The sequence below is a fragment of the Oncorhynchus kisutch genome, linkage group LG2, assembly GCF_002021735.2.
Source record: "Oncorhynchus kisutch isolate 150728-3 linkage group LG2, Okis_V2, whole genome shotgun sequence".
In the NCBI taxonomy this organism is placed as follows: domain Eukaryota; kingdom Metazoa; phylum Chordata; class Actinopteri; order Salmoniformes; family Salmonidae; genus Oncorhynchus; species Oncorhynchus kisutch.
Window position 1 is genome coordinate 15,681,566 of NC_034175.2, and position 20,661 is coordinate 15,702,226.

At 42.9% G+C, this 20,661-nt stretch overlaps 1 protein-coding gene across 3 annotated transcripts in view; it reads right to left on the minus strand.

Annotated features, from left to right (window-relative positions):
* Positions 1-7,105: 7,105 nt before the first annotated feature.
* adam15 (ADAM metallopeptidase domain 15) overlaps positions 7,106-20,661 on the minus strand; it is a 31,791-nt gene continuing 18,235 nt past the window's right edge. The window contains exons 20-24 of one of the 3 annotated variants that reach the window (XM_020506180.2): positions 19,967-20,081; positions 14,231-14,296; positions 11,423-11,491; positions 9,549-9,718; positions 7,106-9,393 (exon numbers count right to left, since the gene is read on the minus strand). In XM_020506180.2, coding sequence (XP_020361769.2) covers positions 9,327-9,393; positions 9,549-9,718; positions 11,423-11,491; positions 14,231-14,296; positions 19,967-20,081 — 487 coding nt within the window. In that variant the 3' untranslated portion in view covers positions 7,106-9,326. Of the gene's footprint in view, positions 9,394-9,548; positions 9,719-11,422; positions 11,492-12,145; positions 14,017-14,230; positions 14,297-19,966; positions 20,082-20,661 lie in introns of those variants that run through there. The other 2 variants (XM_020506198.2, XM_031788558.1) reach the window with 2 other exon arrangements.

Genomic DNA, 20,661 nt, shown 5'->3' on the forward strand with positions numbered 1-20,661 from the left:
ATGCAATAATAAATAGTCAAGATAGCAGAGTAGGCTCTTTCAACAATGAGACCAACGTTGAGGAAGGTGGTCTTGATAGCGCTGTTGGGCCGGGACCAGCCCCGCAGAGAGCGCAGGTCTGTGTGGGTCCAGAGATGGTTAAAGTCCCGAAAGCAGACAGTGGACTTCCACCGTCTCATTCAAGCGCTTTGACTGTTTAGACAGGAATTCCGAAGTTACTTTCGTCTTGACCGAAGCCAGTTCGATCACCTGCTCCAGATGGTTGGAGCCAGGATCGCCTGGATGGATACCAACTACTGGGAGTCCATCAGCCCAGTTGAACACCTGGCGATTTGTCTCCGGTAAGCTACATTCTAGTACATTTTTAAAGCCTTTGATACCATAATTGATTGATATGATACATTGTTTTTATGTGCAACCTAGCTAGCTAAAGGGCTCTCTAGTTAATAGTCCATATTTGACATCAGATATACTTTTACAGAATCTTTATTAGGACAATAACTTTTCCCAAAGTTGGTTTATAATCCTTTTTTAATTATGCAATGTTACCAAATGAAAAGAAAGTTGAGGTGCCTTCTGCCCTGATGAAGGCCTTCTCCAGGACCCATTGTTGTTAGTCATTCATTACATTCTTATTGGACTCACATACACTTAGAGAAAAAGGTTCCAAAAGTGTCCTTCTGCTTTCCCCATAGGATAACCCTTCTTGGTTCCAGGTATAACCCTTTGGGGAAAAGGTTATACATGGAACCCAATAGGGTTTTACCTGGAACCAAAAAGTTTTCTCCTATGAGGACAGCCGGAGAACCCTTTTAAGTAGATAGTACCATTCTTTCTAAGAGTAGAGTTGGCCTGGGCTAACAGTTTAATGATATAGTCAGACTGAATTGTACTGTTTCAAGGCATTGTTAGTGATGGTTACAATATAATTAGTGGAGCATAATAAACAGTAATGAGGTAGCTGTATGAGTAGATATAATTTCTGGGTGGAATTCAAGTTACACACAATATTGATAATTATTTTGAATTATATTTCAGATTCTTGGCGACAGGGGACTCCTACAGGACCATCGGATTCAGCTTCTGAGTTGGATGGTCCACAGTGGCAGGCATTGCCCCCTCTGTGGCACAAGCCATTTGGGACTGTCTGGTTGGTGAATACATGCCTGTCCCCAAGGAGGAAGACTGGAGGGTCATCACTGCCGAGTTCCTGGAGAGGTGGAATTTCCCCAACTGTCTTTGCTCCATTGATGGGAAACATGTAGTAATCCAGGCTCCACCGTGCTCACGTTCACAATTCTACAACTACAAGGGAACATATTCAGTTGTACTCTTGGCTGTAGTAGATGCCATCTACTCTTTCTGTGTTGCCGATGTTGGTGCTTACGGCAAGGGAAGTGATGGTGGGACCCTCCGGGACTCTGCCTTCGGCCAGGCACTTCAGGATGGCACCCTGGAGATTCCACCACCTGCATCACTCTCTGGCGCTGAAGACCTGGGACCTGTTCCCCACGTCTTCGTCGGTGATGAGGCCTTCCCTTTGAGACCCAACCTCATGAGGCCCTACAGTGGATGCCAGCTGCCATTGCCAAAGCCTGTAAGGATCTTTAACAAATGACTGTCCAGACAAGGTTAGTTGTTGAATGCGCCTTTGGGATTCTGGCAGCAGGGTGGAGAATGTATCAGAGTGCTTGGCATCAGCCCCTCAAATGTCGATATGCCTGCGTGAAGGCCACGTGTTCTTCCAGGAGCCGCTCTGGATGGAGATGGGCACACCAAATGGTCACCTACCTGATGTCACCAGGGCAGGTGCCAACAACACCCCCAGACAGGCACTCCAGGTGAGGGAGAAGCTGATCACCTACTCATCGCCAGCAGGTGAGGTGGCAGTAATGCACCTAATTTATGAAAGTTGCCAATCGCAATATAAAGTCAAGAGAAGAAAAAGCCTGGAAGGAAGAGAGATGACTAGAAACGATTCGGTTGACCGTTTTATGTGTGGATTAATTGGAGGAGTAGAGGACCTTGTGCATTTCAGGTAAAATAACAACTCAATGTTTACATCCCAGGACAAATTAGCTAGAAACAGCAAGCTAGCTAAATAGGACAAATTAGCTAGCAAGTGCAAGCCTACTAGCTAAATTGCCATAAATGTTTAATGCTTTTCGACCTGTCCCCAAATTAATATAATTGGTTCAGAGTTTGTTTTGATATTTTAACCTGTGTGACGTGATCGTGTTTGGTGTGGGGGGACAAAATGGTTGGTTTGGGTTCCGTGTAAGGCACTCCGCCGTACATAACAGCCCTTAGCTGTGGCATATTGGCCATATATATATTTTCTTACCTTTATTTTACTAGGCAAGTCAGTTAAGAACAAATTCTTATTTTCAATGACGGCCTAGGAACAGTGGGTTAACTGCCTGTTCAGGGGCAGAACAACAGATTTGTACCTTGTCAGCTCGGGGATTCTAACTTGCAACCTTTCGGTTACTAGTCCAACGCTCTAACCACTAGGCTACCACACCCCACCCCATGCCTAGTGTTTTAGGGAGCGTTTGACAGTGATGAGGGGTGGTCGTTTGACCGCAGACCCATTATGGATGCAGGCAATGATCACTGAGATCTTGGTTGAAAACAGCAGAGGTATATTTGGAGGGCAAGTTGGTTAGGTTGATATCCATGAGGGTGCCCGTATTTATGGATTTGGGGTTGTACCTGGTGGGTTCATTGACAATTTGTGTGAGATTGAGGGCATCAAGTTTAGATTGTAGAATGGCCGGTGTGTTAAGCATATCCCAGTTTAGGTCACCTAGCAGCACAAGCTCTGAAGATAGATGGGGGGCAATCAGTTCACATATGGTGTCCAGGGCAGAGGGTGGTCTATAGCAAGTGGCAACGGTGAGAGACTTGTTTCTGGAAAGGTGGATTTTTGAAAGTAGAAGCTTGAATTGTTTGGGCACAGACCTGGATAGTAAGACAGAACTCTGCAGGCTATCTCTGCAGTAGATTGCAACACCGCCCCTTTAGCAGTTTTATCTTGTCCGAAAATGTTATAGTTAGGGATGGAAATTTCAGGGTTTTTGGTGGTCTTCCTGAGCCAGGATTCAGACACGGCTAGGACATCTGGATTGGCAGAGTGTGCTAGGGCAGTGAATAAAACAATCTTAGGAAGGAGGCTTCTAATGTTAACATGCATGAAACAAGGCATTTACATTTACAGAAGTCAACAAATGATAGTGCCTGGGGAAAGGGAGTGGAGCTAGGCACTGCAGAGCCTGGATTAATCTCCGCATCACCAGAGGAATAGAGGAGGACTAGGATAAGGGTATGGATAAAGGCTAAAATAACTGGTTGTCTAGTACGTTCAGAACAGAGAGTAAAAGGAGCAGATTTCTGGGCATGGTAGAATAGATTCAAGGCAATATACAGACAAAGGTATTGTATGATGTGAATACAGTGAGGGTAAACCTGTGCATAGAGTGACGATGAAAGAGATATTGTCTCTAGAAGTATCATTTTAACCAGGTGATGTCACCGCATGTGTGGTAGGTGGAACTAAAGTGTTAAATAAGGCGTATTGAGCAGGGCTAGAGGCTACAGTGAAATAAGGCAATAATTACTAACCAAAACAGCCATGGACAAGGCATATTGACGTTAGGGAGAGGCATGCGTAGCCGAGTGATCATAGGAGTCCAGTGAGGGGCTTCAGGCAGCTAGCAGGCCGGGGCTAGCAAGCTAGCAGAAGGACGTTGCGATGGAAGAAAGTCTGTAGTCACCCCCTCGTGCTATTACGGTCGGCAGACGGATCAGCAGGGCTCCGTTTGGTAAACCAGGCCAATTGGCAAAATAGGTACAGTGGCCAAAGAATTTGTCAGATGGGCCTCTTAAGCTAACAGTCCTATGTGCTCTGGACAGCTAGCGGGCCGCGGATAGCGAATGGGTATTCAGGGGACGACGCGATGGCGGAGCCAGTTGAGAAAACCCCATTGGGCGAATCACATCGGTGGTTCAGTAGTGATGGGTCGGCGGGGGGTCCAGGCCAGTTGGCAAAATAGGTATTGTAGCCCAAGGAGTGGCTGATGGACCTCTTTGGCTAGCCGGGAGATGTGCCTAGCAGATGGGCCTAGCAAGGTGAGCTCCAGGCGAATTGGTTCTTGCTTCGGGACAGAGACGTTAGCCAGGAGTGGCCACTCGAATAGCAGCTGGCTAGCTGGGATGATCCATGTGGAGAAAAGAAAAAGTTGCGCGGTGTAGACTGGCGAGAGTTAGAGGTAGCTAGAGGTAGCTGTGCTGATGACCACTAGCAGTGGCTAGCTGACTACTAGCTAGTAGCTAGTTAGCTGACTAGCTTCTGTTGGGGTTCCGGTTCAGAGGATGGATCAACAGGGCTCCGTGTGGTAAACCAGGTCGATTGGCAAACTAGGTATAGTAGCCAAAAAATTTGTCCGATGGGCCTCTTAGGCTAACAGTCCGATGTGCTCTAGACAGCTAGCGGGCCCCGGCTGGCTAGTAGCCAGTTAGCTGGTAGCCAGTTAGCTGGTAGCCAGTTAGCTGGCTAGCTTTTGATGGGGGTTCCGGTTCTTAAGTATTTAACTCCGGTGCATCCTGTTTCCATTGACCATCCATGAGATGTTTCTACAACTTGATTAGAGTCCACCTGTGGTAAAAAGCTATTGATTGGACATGATTTGGAAAGGCACACACCTGCCTATATAAGGTTCCCTTAGTTGACTGTGGAATTGTCCGTAGAGCTCAGAGACAGGTTTGTGTCGAGGCACAGATCTGTGGAAGGGTACCAAAACATTTCTGCAGCATTGAAGGCCCCAAAGAACACAGTATCCTCCATAATTCTTAAGTTTGGAACCACCAAGACTCTTCATAGTGCTAGCCTCCCAGCCAAACTGAGCAATCGGGGGAGAAAGGCCTTAGTCAAGGAGGTGACCAAAAACCCGATGGTCACTCTGACAGCACTCCAGAGTTCCTCTGTCGAAATGGGAGAACCTTCTAGAAGGACAACCATCTCTGCAGCCCTCACCAATCAGGCCTTTATGGTAGAGTGGCCCGATGGAAGCCACTCCTCAGTAAAAAGGCACATGACAGCCAGCCCGCTTGGAGTTTGCCAAATGGCACCTAAAGGACTCTCAGACCATGAGAAACAAATTGGTCTGATGAAACCAAGATTGAACTCTTTGGCCTGAATGCTAAGTGTCACGCCTGGAGGAAACCTGCCACCATCCCTACAGTGAAGCATGGTGGTGGCAGCATCATGCTGTGGGGATGTTTTTCAGCAGCAGGGACTGGGAGACTAGTCAAGATTGAGGTCAAGTTGACTAGTCTCAGAGAGTCTCGAGAGATCCTTAATGAAAACATGTGCTCAGGACCTCAGTACTGAGTAAAAGGTCTGAATACATCAAAATAAGTTGTTCATTCTTTTTTGGGATACTTCAAGGAGTCTTAAAATTCAAAATCAAGTATCTAAAGGATCCTTGGTATGACCTTCTTAAAACAAAATCCATATATTAGCTCAGTAGACCCCCCTCTCCCGGCTTAGACAGGGCTTAGTCTGTAGAGGGTTCTAATAGTCAAATCATAGCATAAAAAGGTGAGCTGGTTCTACTCTTTTTAGCCATTTTCTGGTGTTTTGTGGTGCGTGGAAAAACAAAAGTCAACCGCCAGGCTACCTGCTAAGAGCCTTGGGCTAGTAACCAAAAGGCTGCTGGTTTGAATCCCCGAGCCAACTAGGTGAACAATCGGTAATGGTGTCCTTGAGCAATGCACATAACCCTAATTGCTCCTGTAAGTCGCTCTGGTAAATGACGTAAATGAAAACGGAGGGGGTCAATTGGTTAGGAGCATGTAGCACAATTGGTTAGGATCATGTCATCCTCTTCGGCACCATCTTAACATGTGCTCTTTATGTCACAATGTAAAATCCCAAGTTTTTTGACAAAGTTACACTAATGACCCACTTGTGGTTACAGTTAATGTCATTGGGAAGTAGGAGAGGGTACGGGGGACGGATGGAGTAGGCAGAGACGTGGTCCAAGACAACCAATCACCTCTCCTCTGTGGGAGGAAGTGCATTGGGCAGAGGTTGGCAGACCTATATTTTTCTAAATAAGATTGTCAAAATATTCCTGCATTAAAATGACTGCTTCTGTGCTTCAAGTGTTAACTGTTTATTCATTTAAAATTGAAATATCTCTGCCATTTTTAAAGTAAAGTCCCCCCCCCCCCCCCGTCTTTGACCTTTCCTAAATAAGTAGTTCACACGTTAGCATTTCGATATCATGAACAGAATGTGTTCTAAGCAGTTTAAAGAGGAAAAACACATTTCCGTATTCTAACGTTACCCAAGGCCTTCATAAACACAAAAACCTCATTGGCTCAAAGTGGGGTCCCTTGAGGCCCGGTTTTGCCAGTGTTAAGTACACAAGCATAGGTTTTGAACAACACACTTTCTACAACCGTGTGCACGGGTGAATGGTGCGTAGTGCAGTCGTGACATTTCATCAAAACCTACACTTATGGATCCAAAAGGGTTGACACGAGCAACAACAGAGATGAAGAATACTGTAGGCAAGCATTTCAAGAAATTACAAAATAGACCAACTCATCTTCCATTACTTGGAGATAGACAAATACATATTTCCCCAAAACCCTAACCCAACTGCACAATTCATAGCAAATGTTCAGAGGAAGTCTGACTCAGAATCAAGCCTTCTATTTATGTTCTGTTTCCTTCTGTGTTAAACGTGAGAGCAACATTACATAATTTCTCACATCTGTATCCCCTGAAACCAGTCACTGCAAATCCAGGCTGCATGCGCACACACACACACACACACACACACACACACACACACACACACACACACACACACACACACACACACACACACAGTGTATGTGAATAATTTATTAGATCAAATTGGCATGCAAGCTATTATCATCATCATCCAGTGAACCCCTTCCTCCTTCCCAAGCACCCTGTCTTGTTTCAACTTAGTTGCACACCCAGTGCTGTGATATCACTGTTTGAAAGGGTAAGTCAGCCCAAAAGGTTCATACAAAAGAGGAACATTTAAGCAGGCAACAAAACCAGTCATTTTCCCAGTCTGTTTTATTTCCCTCGGCAGCAGTGAATGTCTCAATTGAGACAGTAGGAAAACTGCAGACAGAGGTCAAAGTAGAACAGTCTCCTGAAAAGACAATCTCATAATTGCATTGAGCAAAATTCGTAACAATTCATGTTACATCTGAGTGTTCTCATACTGATAATCAGACGTATTAGAAATGTAAGACATATGAATAGAACCAAAGGGAGAGTGTGTTCAGAACATTGGAACAGATCATTGTCAGTAGAAGGTCAAAAAAGGACATTAACAAATTCTAAATCAAATGGACCGATGGAAGGCATAATCACATGTGCATGCCTGCACCATTTAGAGGTTTTCATAAATCAACCTTGACAACTTTAGTAATTAATCAAAATAATTAACAGTCAAATGATCTGAAATGCTTGTAATGTATATTGCATACCAGTACTCATTTATCCAAGTATTGGCAGATTTCAAATCAGGATGAAGAGTATCAGTTACCAATTTCAATTATCATATCTGCTAGCTGTTCTCTTTGACTAAATAAGCCATCATTGATACACAACATCATCTATTTGCTGTATAAACACAGTTAGCCATGTTGCCGTGGAGTGCTTTCAAATTCAATCACTTGGTCTTCATAAGAGTATGTTATTAACTTAAAACTCATAAGGATTGGAATTCATCGCTTTAAACAATGTTAGATAGAAGACTAACAGACGTTTTGACATAGAAAACAACAATCATTCACTAGAAATGAAATACACTTTCATGACATGCAGGCAAAAGCAATACTGTTGCCTGTTGACATACAGCCCCTGTACAGGTGGCCCACCACTTCAGGAGTAGTAATACTTATATTGTGGTTTATTCCAGAACATCATAACACTTTATATTATTTTGCCATTATACCATGTAGTTACTCAAACTGCAGAGAAGGAACATAACAATGCTTGAGTTGCACTAAAAGGATAAGTGACAAAAAATGTTTGACATTAATTACCAATCTAGTTACATGAAATAAGACAATTATATTTGGTGTAACTACATGGCATTGCTCTGACTTAATGTTAAGTGTGAGCCTATAGTTTTTTTCGTACATTCAGTCTGTGCATTTCCCCAGTTTAAGAAGTGAATCCCATGGCTTGGTTTTAATTCACCTGAATATGTAAAGACATTCTAGGAGTGCACTTAACTAATTTCGGCCAAAACTGGTGCGGCACAACTGAAAGGTGCAAAAAAGGCAACCGATCTGTCACAACGTAGGTCAGTCTTCGAGAAGTGGCCTCGCGTTTCACAGAGTTCAATCTACTTCCCCCCTCACTTCTCCAGAGATCCATCTCTTTGGCTTTTAAATAGTCGTTATTGTAGAATTAAAACTAGTAGGCAAGTTCCAATTCTCTGGTATCTACAGTTGTGCAGTTAGTTGTACAGCTCTGAAACCGAGAACGGCTAAAGTTTCTGTAACACTATTCTCATTTCATCTCATTAGTCAGAGGGTTGCATGCAAGGTCCTCCCCCTCAATGACACCATTGTGATGGAGATCAAAGGAATCATTGCGGTGAATGAAAGTGTTGATATGCTTCTTTATTCCAGAAAGAGAGCCAGAGGTGGTCTGGACTTGTTTCCTGAGGCCTGCATTAGCCAAGTCACTTAAAATAAAATACTGCAAAATGGTGGCCACAGTCGGAATGGGAGGATGACTTGGTCTTCAACCTATAATTTGAAGAGTAATAAGTTATTCTGAAGCATCACAGAGCATATTCAAATGTGCTAGTGCCATAAAACCAGTACTGGGCCTTTATTCTTGATTGAGCTTATCCTCTGTGTTGACATCCGTTTTTGTAATTGTCAGTTAATGTCAAAAGCCACACAGTTTTCATGAAGTGTTCCATCTTTGACGGATACTTAACTACATCCATCCAGTTTCTTAATGGCTAACGGATCAACCCAACTGAACATTCCAGACCTTCTCTGCTTTGCTCGGAGTCCCAGTCTGTCCCAACATGGCAGGTAACCAACCAAGGAACCTGTCAGTCTCTCAGTAGGAAGGCAACAGGAAATAGTTTAGGGGGGCAGGGAGAGTGAAACACAGCCTTCGTTTGGAAACTTCTGGGTTCTGAGCCGTCCTATAAGGGCGTCCATAATAAAACCCCTGGCTGAATCAGTGCAATTCGTGCTGTCTGGTTTAAGAGAATCCTGGTGGTTTTGAGGGTCTTTGGTGGTTAAATCGGAGGTGTCGAGTTAGGTTTTCTGGGTTGTGACGTCCGTACTGGAGGTAAAGGGGCACATCTATGTGAGAGAGAGAGGGATATAGAAAGATAGAAAAGGTCACCTCCAGCCTTTGTTACAATACTGTACAACGCCAACTGTATGTGTCTATCTGCCCATTCATCTGACATCTATACATTCATCAACTTAGCCGAACAATACAGCCACTGAAGTACCTGGAAGGGATGGCTGCAACAGGAGGGCCAATAGGTGGAACTGAAGTTATACTCGCTCCATGTTGCACGGGGGCACCAGATGCAGCGTACCCAGGATGGGTGGGATGTGACGGGGGGTCCGAAGGCAAGGACTTCCTGGGGGCTGGTGGTTTTTTGGGTGGTACAAGGGCCTGAAGAAAATACAATAGAAACATATAATACAATCCAGGTGTGACACAGGATGATTTTTGTTGATAATAGCCATCTCGTCACACAGAGTTTAGGTAACAGAGACAAGACAATTGAAGCTTGAGGGCTCTAGACCAACTCCAGTCCTTGGGGGCCTGATTACTGTCACTTTTGCCCCGGCCACAGCTAACACACGACTCCAATTATCAACTAATGATCTTCAGTTTAAAAACGCAATTAGTTTAAATCAGCTGTGTTTGCTAGGGATGAGGAACTAGTGACCACTATGGCTCCCGAGGACTGGCGTTGCCCATCCCTGCTCTAGACCAAAAGTAGATTTAATTGATTCACTTTTGATTTAGTTAACTGTTCTGACAATAGTACTAGAAATCATTGAAGGTTGCCTGCTTGTACATGGACTATGCAAACTACACTCACCGGCAAGTTTATTAGGTACACACATCTAGGAGAGGGTCTGGGCATTCCACAAGGGGTCAGAAACGTTCCACAAGGAGGTTGGTCCATGCTGACGCAATGGCATCATGCAGTTGCTGCTTATTGGACGGTGGTATATTCATGCTGCGAACAGCCTGTTCCATCTCATCCCGAAAATGCACTATTGGGTTAAGGTCTGGGACTGCGCAGGTCACGCCAGGCAATGTTTTTTCACTCCTCGATTGTCCAGTGTTGGTGATCGCGTGCCCACTGGAGCCGCTTCTTGATATTTTTAACTGATAGGAGTGGAACCCGGTGTGGTCGTCTGCTGCAATAGCCCATCCGTCACAAGGACTGACGAGTTTTGCATTCCGAGATGCTATTCTACGCACCACTGTTGTACTGTGCCATTTGTCTGTTTGTGGCCCACCTGTTAGCTTGCACGATTCTTGCCACTCTCCTTCGACCTCTCTCATCAATAAGCTTTTTTTGCCCACATGACTGCCGCAGACTGGATGTTTTGTTTGTCACAACATTTTCAGTAAACCCTAGACACTCATGTGAAAAGCCCAGGAAGGCGACCGTTTCTAAGATACTGGATCCGGTGCGCCTGGCACCGACTATCATTCCATGCTCAAAGTTGCTTAGGTCACTTATTTTGTCCATTCTAACCTTCAATCAAACAGTAACTGAATGTCTCGATGCCTGTTTTATATAGAAAGCCACGGCCACGTGACTCACTGTCTGTAGAAGCGATCCCTTTTTGTGAACGGGGTGCTGTACCAGTGAGTGTATTTACACTACACCAATATATTAAGCATGGTTTAATATGCAAATGAAGTATCAACATCAATAAAATGCAGTTAAAAATGCAAATTATTTTTTTCAAATAGTTACTAACATTGCCATTAGCTATAGCTATAGATTAGCTGTGCATTCTTTTATAACCAACTTTTTAGAACCACTTCCACTTCTGTCTAAGGGAGTGAATATGAAGTACTTTTTTTATCTGCATTTGCACATAACTGTAAATTCAGCAATACAATACAATTCTGAACTAAAGCTTGATTAGTGTGATTAGATTCATTGTCTCAAATAATTAAATTCATCGAATCAACCAATCAACGACAGACTCCTCAATTAACCACACAATCAACCATTAAATTCCTCCACAATCAATTAACCAACCCACCCCACTCATCACATAAATCAACCAATCAGACCCAATGCCAATGCCCACATGCAGCTATGTCTACATGCTACTCTGGTACCTGGCTGCCTGTTAGCACAGGGTCAGGGGGTAGAGGCTTGGTGGGAGGAGCTGGCCGACTCAACGATGGCTAGAATAACGGACGGAAAACAGAAGAACAGGAGGAATAGATGGAGAGAATGAGAGTGAGGGGTGGAAGAGACCAACCAAAGGAAAGGGACTATTCAGCTATTCTAACTGAATGAGACTCCAGAGTAGTCACAATACTCAAACGTTTGCTTTTTGTACGATAAAAACAACAAACTTCAGATGAATTCTCATGCAATGAGATGTCAAACCACAGAGACGATACAGCTACAGTGGGGCAAAAAAGTATTTAGTCAGCCACCAATTGTGCAAGTTCTCCCACTTAAAAAGATGAGGCCTGTAATTTTCATCATAGGTACACTTCAACTATGACAGACAAAATGAGGGAAAAAAATCCAGAAAGACACATTGTAGGATTTTTAATGAATTTATTTGCAAATTATGGTGGAAAATAATTATTTGGTCAATAACAAAAGTTTATCTCAATACTTTGTTAAATACCCTTTGTTGGCAATGGCAGAGGTCAAACATTTTCTGTAAGTCTTCACAAGGTTTTCACACACTGCTGCTGGTATTTTGGCCCATTCCTCCATGCAGATCTCCTCTAGAGCAGTGATGTTTTGGGGCTGTTGCTGGATTTTTTTTCTCTCATTTTGTCTGTCATAGTTGAAGTGTACCTATGATGAAAATTGCAGGCCTCTCTCATCTTTTTAAGTGGGAGAACTTGCACAATTGGTGGCTAACTAAATACTTTTTTGCCCCACTGTACCTCTATTCATTCGCCATCATGCTCAGTTCCATGCAGGTAACAAATGCACTCTAAAGTAATGGCAGAGAATCCATTACGTTACTATTGACAAGACAGATTCCAATCATGGAAGTAGATGATAAGAGGGAAAGATGAGCGACACCAGTGCTCCTCAAAGCCATACAGATGAGATGGATTTACCCACACTGACCAAACGTTAGAAATCAGCAACTTGACCAAGACACTTTTTGAGGAACAGTGGTAAGGAATCTACACTGAGTGTACAAAACATTAGGAACACATGCTCTTTCCATGACAGATTGACCAGGTGCATCCAGGTGAAAACTATGATCCCTTATTGATGTCACCTGTTAAATCCACGTACAGTAGATGAAGGGCAGGCGACAGGTTAAAGAAGGATTTTTAAGCCTTGGGACATGAACTGTGTATGTGTGTCATTCAGAGGGTGAATGTGCAAGACAAGACCAGTTTGAGTGGGTCGATAACTGCAACACTGCTGAGTTTTTCACGCTCAACAGTTTCCCGAGAGTATCAAGAATGGTCCACCACCCACTCAAGCCAACTTGACACAACTGTGGGAAGCATTGGGGTCAACATCGGAGTCCATGCCCCGACGATTCAAGGCTGTTAATGAGGGCAAAAAGGATTGCAACTCAAAATTAGGAAGTTGTTCCTAATGTTTTGTACACTCAGCGTACATTGACTTTAGAGCGTCAGCTAATTAACGATGTAGCTCTAGATTTGAATGTTATGTAATAATGCCTACCGTGTTTTTTAGGCATCATCACAGAAGATTCGACACACAATTTACGAAAGTGAATGTAAATAAAGAGATTAACAACTCTGGTGTGTGGAGCCACAGTCTTTGTCAACTGGTTCAATTATTGTGTCTCAGCACATAGGCTACTCTTCCAGATCTAAGCTGGGGATAGAGTTCGCTCATGTGGAGGGTTCTTTTGCTAAGTGCAGATTTACACATCTAAACAGGAGAGTTAATCTTGTCCAAAATAAACCCCTGTTAAGCATTAGACACTGTGGCTACTGTTGGCGCTTACTAGGAGGAACATGCTCCCCCCCCCCCATGCCAGTAAGTAATGCTAAATATTCAAAGTAATGCTGTGGTTGGTTTTCAACATCAATTTGTAAGTCACCCTGTACATGCAGGTTTCCATTCAGACTGACATGTCATATCCTCATAGAATATATTTTTCGTGATATCCAATTGGTAGTTACAGTCTTGTCCCATTGCGGCAACTCCCGTACGGACTCGGGAGAGGTGAAGGTTGAGAGCCATGCGTCCTCCAAAACACTACCCTGCCAATCCGCACTGCTTCTTGACACACTGCTCCCTTAACCCGGAAACCAGCCACACCAAATTTGTTGGAGAAAACACAGTACTGGCAACAGAAGTCAGCGTGCCACAAGAGCACGATGGTACAAAGAGATCCTGGCTGGCTAAACCCTCCCCTAACGACACAGCCTGGGATCAAACCCGGGTCTGTAGTGACGCCTCAAGCACTGCGATGCAGTGCCTTAGACCGCTGTGCCACTCAGGAGGCCCCCTCATAGAATCATTTTAACGAAACAGTGTGATGGCATGGCCCTCTAAACAGATACAAAAACGGTGATTGCTTGAGAATCAATTTTGGAACCACAGCTCTGAACAATAACAACTACAACTACTACTACATATGGACGAAGACCTCGTCATTAATGGTAACCTCTGACTGTACCTGGTTGTTAGGGGGGCTGGGGTCGGGGGGCAGGGGCTTGGTGGGGGCTGGCCGTTTCTTTCTTATCTAATGATGGATATTTGGAAAAAGTAGAGGAACAAACACGACTTTGCTATAATATTGCAACTACACATACATAAAGACAGAATGTTAGTTCTAGAAAACATGAGGATTCTTATAGATAAATAATGATAAATAAGTTAGAGATTTCATCTCATTGCATCGCACACACAAGCATTTTTCAAGCTACCCATCACCTCACAGGCCTAGGCCAGGTTACCTGGGCTTGTTTTAAGACAGGGTCAGGAGGAAGTGGCTTAGTAGGCGGAGCAGGTCTGTCCTGAACCTGATAGGAGAAAACAGGAGGCAAAAGGTTTTGACAGCCAATGGAAACATGCATTGGGGGGGTAAATTAGTTATTAGAATTAAGCAGAACATATACAACTCAGATTGAGAATTTTTTTATTGGTTTCTTGAACATATGCTGAACAAAAATATAATCGCAACACGTAAAGTGTTGGTCCCATGTTTCATGAACCGAAATAAAAGATCCCAGAAATATTCCATACACACAAAAAGCTTATTTCTCAAAAATGTTGTGCACAAATTTGTTTACAACAACTGCATTTTATCGATGGCTATTTGAATGCACAGAGATACCGTGACAAGATCCTGAGGCCCATTGTCATGCCATTCATCCGCTGACATCACCTCATGTTTCAGCATGATAATGCACGGCCCCACGTTGCAAGGATCTGTAAACAATTCCTGGAAGCTGAAAATGTCCCAGTCCTTCCATGGCCTGCATACTCACCAGACACATCACCCACTGAGCATGTTTGGGATGCTCTGGATAGACTTGTACGACAGTGTATTCCAGTTCCCGACAATATCCAGCAACATCGCACAGCCATTGAAGAGTGGAACAGGCTACAATCAACAGCCTGATCAACTCTATGCGAAGGAGATGTGATGTGCTGCATGAGGCTAATGGTAGTCATACCAGAAACTGACTGGTTTTCTGATCAATGCTCCTACCTTTAAAAGACATTCTGTGACCAACAGATGTATATCTGTATTCCCAGTCATATGAAATCCATAGACTAAATAAATGTATTAAATGCACTGATTTCCTTATATAAACTAACTCAGTAAAATCTTTGAAATTGTTGCATGTTGCATTTATATTTTTGTTCAGTGTAGTTACCTTGTTAATGTGTTAGATGTTTAAAAATGTCTTTATGCTCCTAATCTTCAGGCAAATCTTACATAGCTCCCCACATGAAAGAAATACTATAGTAATACAATGCCTTCGGAAAGTATTCAGACCCATTGACTTTTTCCACATTTTGTTACGTTACAGCCTTATTCTACAGTGGATTAAATGAAAATAAATCCTCAGCAATCTACACACAATACCCCATAATGACAAAGCATCAAGAAGGGTCCATCATCCAAAGGACATCAAGCCAACTTGACAACTATGGGAAGCATTGGAGTCAACAAAAAAACTAAACAGAAATATCTCATTTACATAAGTATTCAGACCTGTTGCCATGAGACTCGAAATTGAGCTCAAGTGCATCCTGTTTCCATTGATCCTCCTTGAGATGTTTCTACAACTTGATTGGAGTCCACCTGTGGTAAATTCAATTGATTGGACATGATTTGGAAAGGCACACACCTGTCTATATAAAGGTCCCACAGTTGACCGTGCATGTCAGTGCAAAAACCAAGCCATGAGGTCGAAGGAATTGTCCGTAGAGCTCCGAGACAGGTTTGTGTCGAGGCACAGATCTGTGGAATGGTACCAAAACATTTCTGCAGCATTGAAGGTCCCCAAGAACACAGTGGCCTCCATCATCCTTAAATGAAAGAAGTTTGGAACCACCAAGACTCCGCCTTGAGCTGGCCGCCCGACGAAACTTAGCAATCGGGGGAGAAGGGCCTTGGTCAGGGAGGTGACCAAAAACCCGATGGTCCCTCTGACAGCGCTCCAGAGTTCCTCTGTTGATATGGAATAACCTTCTAGAAGGACAACCATTTATACAGCCCTCTACCAATCAGGCCTTTATGGTAGAGTGGCCAGACGGAAGTCATTCCTCAGTAAGAAGGCACATGACAGCCAGCTTGGAGTTCGCCAAAAGGCACCTAAAGGATTCTGAGACCATGAGAAACAAATTGGTCTGATGAAACCAAGATTGAACTCTTTGGCCTGAATGCCAAGTGTCACATCTGGAGGAAACCTGGCACCATCCCTACGGTGAAGCATGGTGGTGCAGCATCATGCTGTGGGGATGTTTTTCAGTGGCAGAGACTGGGAGACTAGTCAGGATCGAGGTTAAGATGAAGGGAGCGAAGTACAGAGAGGGCCTCCCGAGTGGTGCAATGGTCTAAGGCATTGCATCGCAGTCGCTAGCTGTGCCACTAGAGATCCTGGTTCATGTCCGGGTTAGGGGAGGGTTTGGCCGGCAGGGATATCCTTGTCCCTCTAGTGACTCCTGTGGCGGGCCGGGCGTATGGACGCTGACACGGTCTCAAGGTGTACAGTGTTTTCTCCAACACATTGGTGTGGCTGGCTTCCAGGTTAAGCTGGCATTGTGTCAAGAAGCAGTGCGGCTTGGTTGGGTCGTGTTTCCGAGGACGCATGGCTCTCGACCTTCGCCTCTCCAGAGTCCGTATGGGAGTTGTAGACTATGAGACAAGACTAACTACCAATTGGATACCACAAAATTGGTGAGAAAAGTACAGAGATCCCTTGATGAAGCTCTGAAGCAGGTTCTCAGACTGGGGGCGAAGTACTGAGTAAAGGGTCTGAATACTTAAGCAAATATGATATTTCAGTTTATTTTCTAAATTAGCAAAAATGTCATTATGGGGTATTGTGTGTAGATTGATGAGGGAAAGAAACAATTTCATACATTTTAGAATAAGGCTGTAACCTAACAAAATGTGGAAAAAGTCAAGGGGTCTGAATACTTTTTGAAGGCACTGTAAATACTGTAGTAGTACTATATTTATATACTATAGTATTCACTGTAGTGTTTTTTTACTTTACTGTACACTGTAGTGTGTGTGGACATGACTGTAGTATTTACAATTTACTATAGTATAAATGCAGTAGTATTTCTATAGTTAGAACTTCCGCTTCGGTGGTATCCAGATTGTCAAACTGACCTTGAGCCATCCCGGGATATTCTGTAATACCGGCACTTAACAGAAGGGGTGCTATTTTCAAACTCCATTGAGCCTCTGTAATCCAAAGGTTAGCAATGCTGATTTTGCAAGAAGCTAACCACTTAGCTAGATAACCAGACAGCCAGAAATAATTTCTACCCACTGATTTACAGCTGCACTAGGTTCAGACAGCATTCCTGTGTATATTAAGACACCACGGAGTCAGCGCAAGATATGGCTCAGAAAACGTACCTCAATCCAGGGATGAGAAATGCGTTGTACTCCGAATTGTCCCATTATCCCAACTGTTACACCGTGAAGACAATGGGACAATTAGGAGTACAATACATTTCTCATCCCTGGATTGAGGTACATTTTAATCTACACAGGAATGCTATTTGAACCTAGGAACCTAGTGCAGCTATAAGCAAGCAGCTCGGATCTGCTGGCTAATAGATAACTAGCTACTAAATTAGCAAACCAAATGCCCAACTACAGAGTATTGAGTATATTTTAGACAGTTAACTTAACAGTTCTAAGATACCTAGCTGTCAAACATTTAGTGATGAATTCAATACTGTATCTAGATCACCTGGCGTGTGCTGCGCAACAGTGTGTGACTCACAAGGCTCTGGTCTTTTGTCATTGTGTGCTTGTAAACAAACACAATGTGATTAGGGACTATCAGTAAACTTCATAATGAAAAATAATGTGACAGGTGGAATGAAGAACGCAATCTTCTTTATCTCCTAATGTATTGCACAAGTTGACTGCAGGTACCCTACTTAAAAAGTTGCTAAAATAAATAATAAAATAAATAGTTTCAAAGATATTGACAGTATTGAAAAAACATCTTGTGGCTATTTCCAAATACCCCAGTATACGGTATACTGCCCAAGCCTAAAATACTATAGTATTTATTATAGTGTTTTAGTTTTATTATCTTTGACATAGAATTGGTGCCTTTGTCCTTGAGGAATCCTACTGGACAAATACTAAAACATTTCCATAACCTGTAGGTAGAAATTCTATAGTAACTACTACACATGATTAAGGTATACTACAGTGTGTAGTATAGTATTCTACAGTACACTACAGAATTATAAGGTAAGCACTACACGATCGAGGGGAATACCAGTGTGTCGTACAGTATTCTACAGCATACTGCAAAATTCTATTGTAAACACTACACGATCGAGGGGAATACCAGTGTGTCGTACAGTATTCTACAGCATACTGCAAAATTCTATAGTAAACACTACATGATCGAGGGATACTACAGTGTGTAGCATATTATTCAACAGTAGGGATTCATATTTTTCATACAAGTTCCAATACTGGGAATAATTCCTATTTATCCTGAAAGTTCCGGTAAATAGCAACAAAAAAAAATCAGATGTGCCCATTTAAAGAGTTTAAAACCAAGATATGGTCACTCTGCCAGGGTTCTCCCCAAATAAGAGAGTAAAGATTTCAGAGAAAATTAAACTGATATTTAGTAACGATAGAGTAACGGTCTTTGATCGCCAATGACATCGTTGTGAATTGCGAAACAGGCCGTTTATAAATTCTGAGCCTTACGTTCCTCAATTAATCCAGCAAATTTCAGCAGTAAGCCATCTCGACACAGAGCACACCCAGAGTAGAGTTGTTGAATCACTCAAACTTTGTAACGACAGTCAAACAAAAAGTCAAATTACCAAAGTTGCTAAGCTTGCTAGATAACCTTCAACGAATGACAGAATATCTCCTCTTTTTGGCAAAAATCGAGTTAATGATCATACGGATAGCAGATCAGCTCAAGAATAAACAGGAAGATGAAGAGTGGAAATAGTTTAAACATCAAAGTAACTCTGTTTTCAAAACATCCATATCTACTCCCATATTGTTTGTTGAGCACACATTCTCTACCGAAGCTCTATGGCAGCAAGTCCGAGACAGCGCAGAGAAGTTAGAGAAGTTAAAGAGATGTTAAAGCGGTATTTTGACATGCATAGGCGAGAGACATGCTTTGATAATGCAACCTATGGATTACAGAATAAAGTTAGGAATTTTCATGCAAGACAGGAGTCAGGGTTTAATAAAATAGCCTAGGCTTTAGGACAGGAGAATATATCATTTCCCCCTCATCCCTACCCATAGATTTCATGCCTGTGACAGAGAGGACTATGTAATAAATTGTGCATAGGCCTATCAAATTTGTAACTGTCTGAAGACTCACTGAAGAGGCAAAGACAGCTCAAAGAGGCACATGTTGTTTTATAGGCTATACTGTAGGGCTTTCCTGTAGGGTTCATTAACTGCAGTCGAGTCACGTGTGCAGTCCAGCAGTGGCAATTACGAGTGTACTTTGAATTTATCGTGACTTTGTGTGAAGTAAATACGCTAGACTAAAGGCTACCATGCGACATCCTGTTTGGATAATGTGCTATTAAATATTTTGCTAATCTGATAATGCGCATGTTATGTATTTTGCGGAATTGCATTAGTGCCGACATTGGGGAGCATTTTTGTAATTTTCCAGGTGTTGTCATTTAATCTTTTCGGGAAATGTGTGTTCATGGGTCAGTCAAGGGATCTCGATTACCCATGTTAATCCCTATTCTACAGTTTACTACAGAATTCTATAGTAAGTACTATAGTATTCTATAGTAAATTGTAGTATTTTTTCATGTGGGTCAACTCAGAGAGATTGACGTCTGCTAAATAGCTAATATTATTACAACAAAGTCAGTGTCATCGATTTCATGTACCTATAATAAGGGCACATATGAACAGTGTAGGTGGAAAAACTATTTGAGTGACAGTCAGGGAAGGCCAGGCTGGGTCATCGTGGTACCTTGTTAGAAGGCCGAGACGGGGTCATTTGGATGTCACTCTGGCGGCTCCAGTGGTACCTCAGAGGTTGGACCTGTTCCCCGTTACGAGCATCCACTCGCTCGGTGGCCGGGGTCCTGGGAGACGGCACACACTCACACATTACCATAAAGTTCATACCACAATTTCAATAATGGGGTGCTGACAAATAGTAAGCTGAGCACTGTCATAAGAGTTAAGAATGATGTTTCTCTATAACACTGGTCCAGCCCTCAAAGAATGGCTGTTTGGTTACAATACACATGATATTACAACCTAGGGGAATAATCAGTTCTGGTTCTAAAGAGTCAGAGGTCATTGCAGTGGTACAGTACGAGTAGAAATGAGTTTGACAGAAGTAACACTCAAAATAAGCTTATAGAACTGAGACTCTACAGAATGGTCACCATCACTATCCACGAAACCGGCTCTAAAGAAGTATTTTCTAAAACATTGAAGAAATGGGGAACTAAACTGGGGTGAGTTTCCCAAAGCCTTCGTAGCATTTAGTTGGTCGTTACATCCTACTTAAAGTGCATCGCTAGTATCTGAGCTGATTACTCAAAAAACATATGTTGAACTAAAACTGATCAATCAAATTCTCTCTCTTTAGATTATAGTGATTTATTTTAATATGGACCAACGTTCACGGATATTTTTGCAAACTAGAGACTCTTG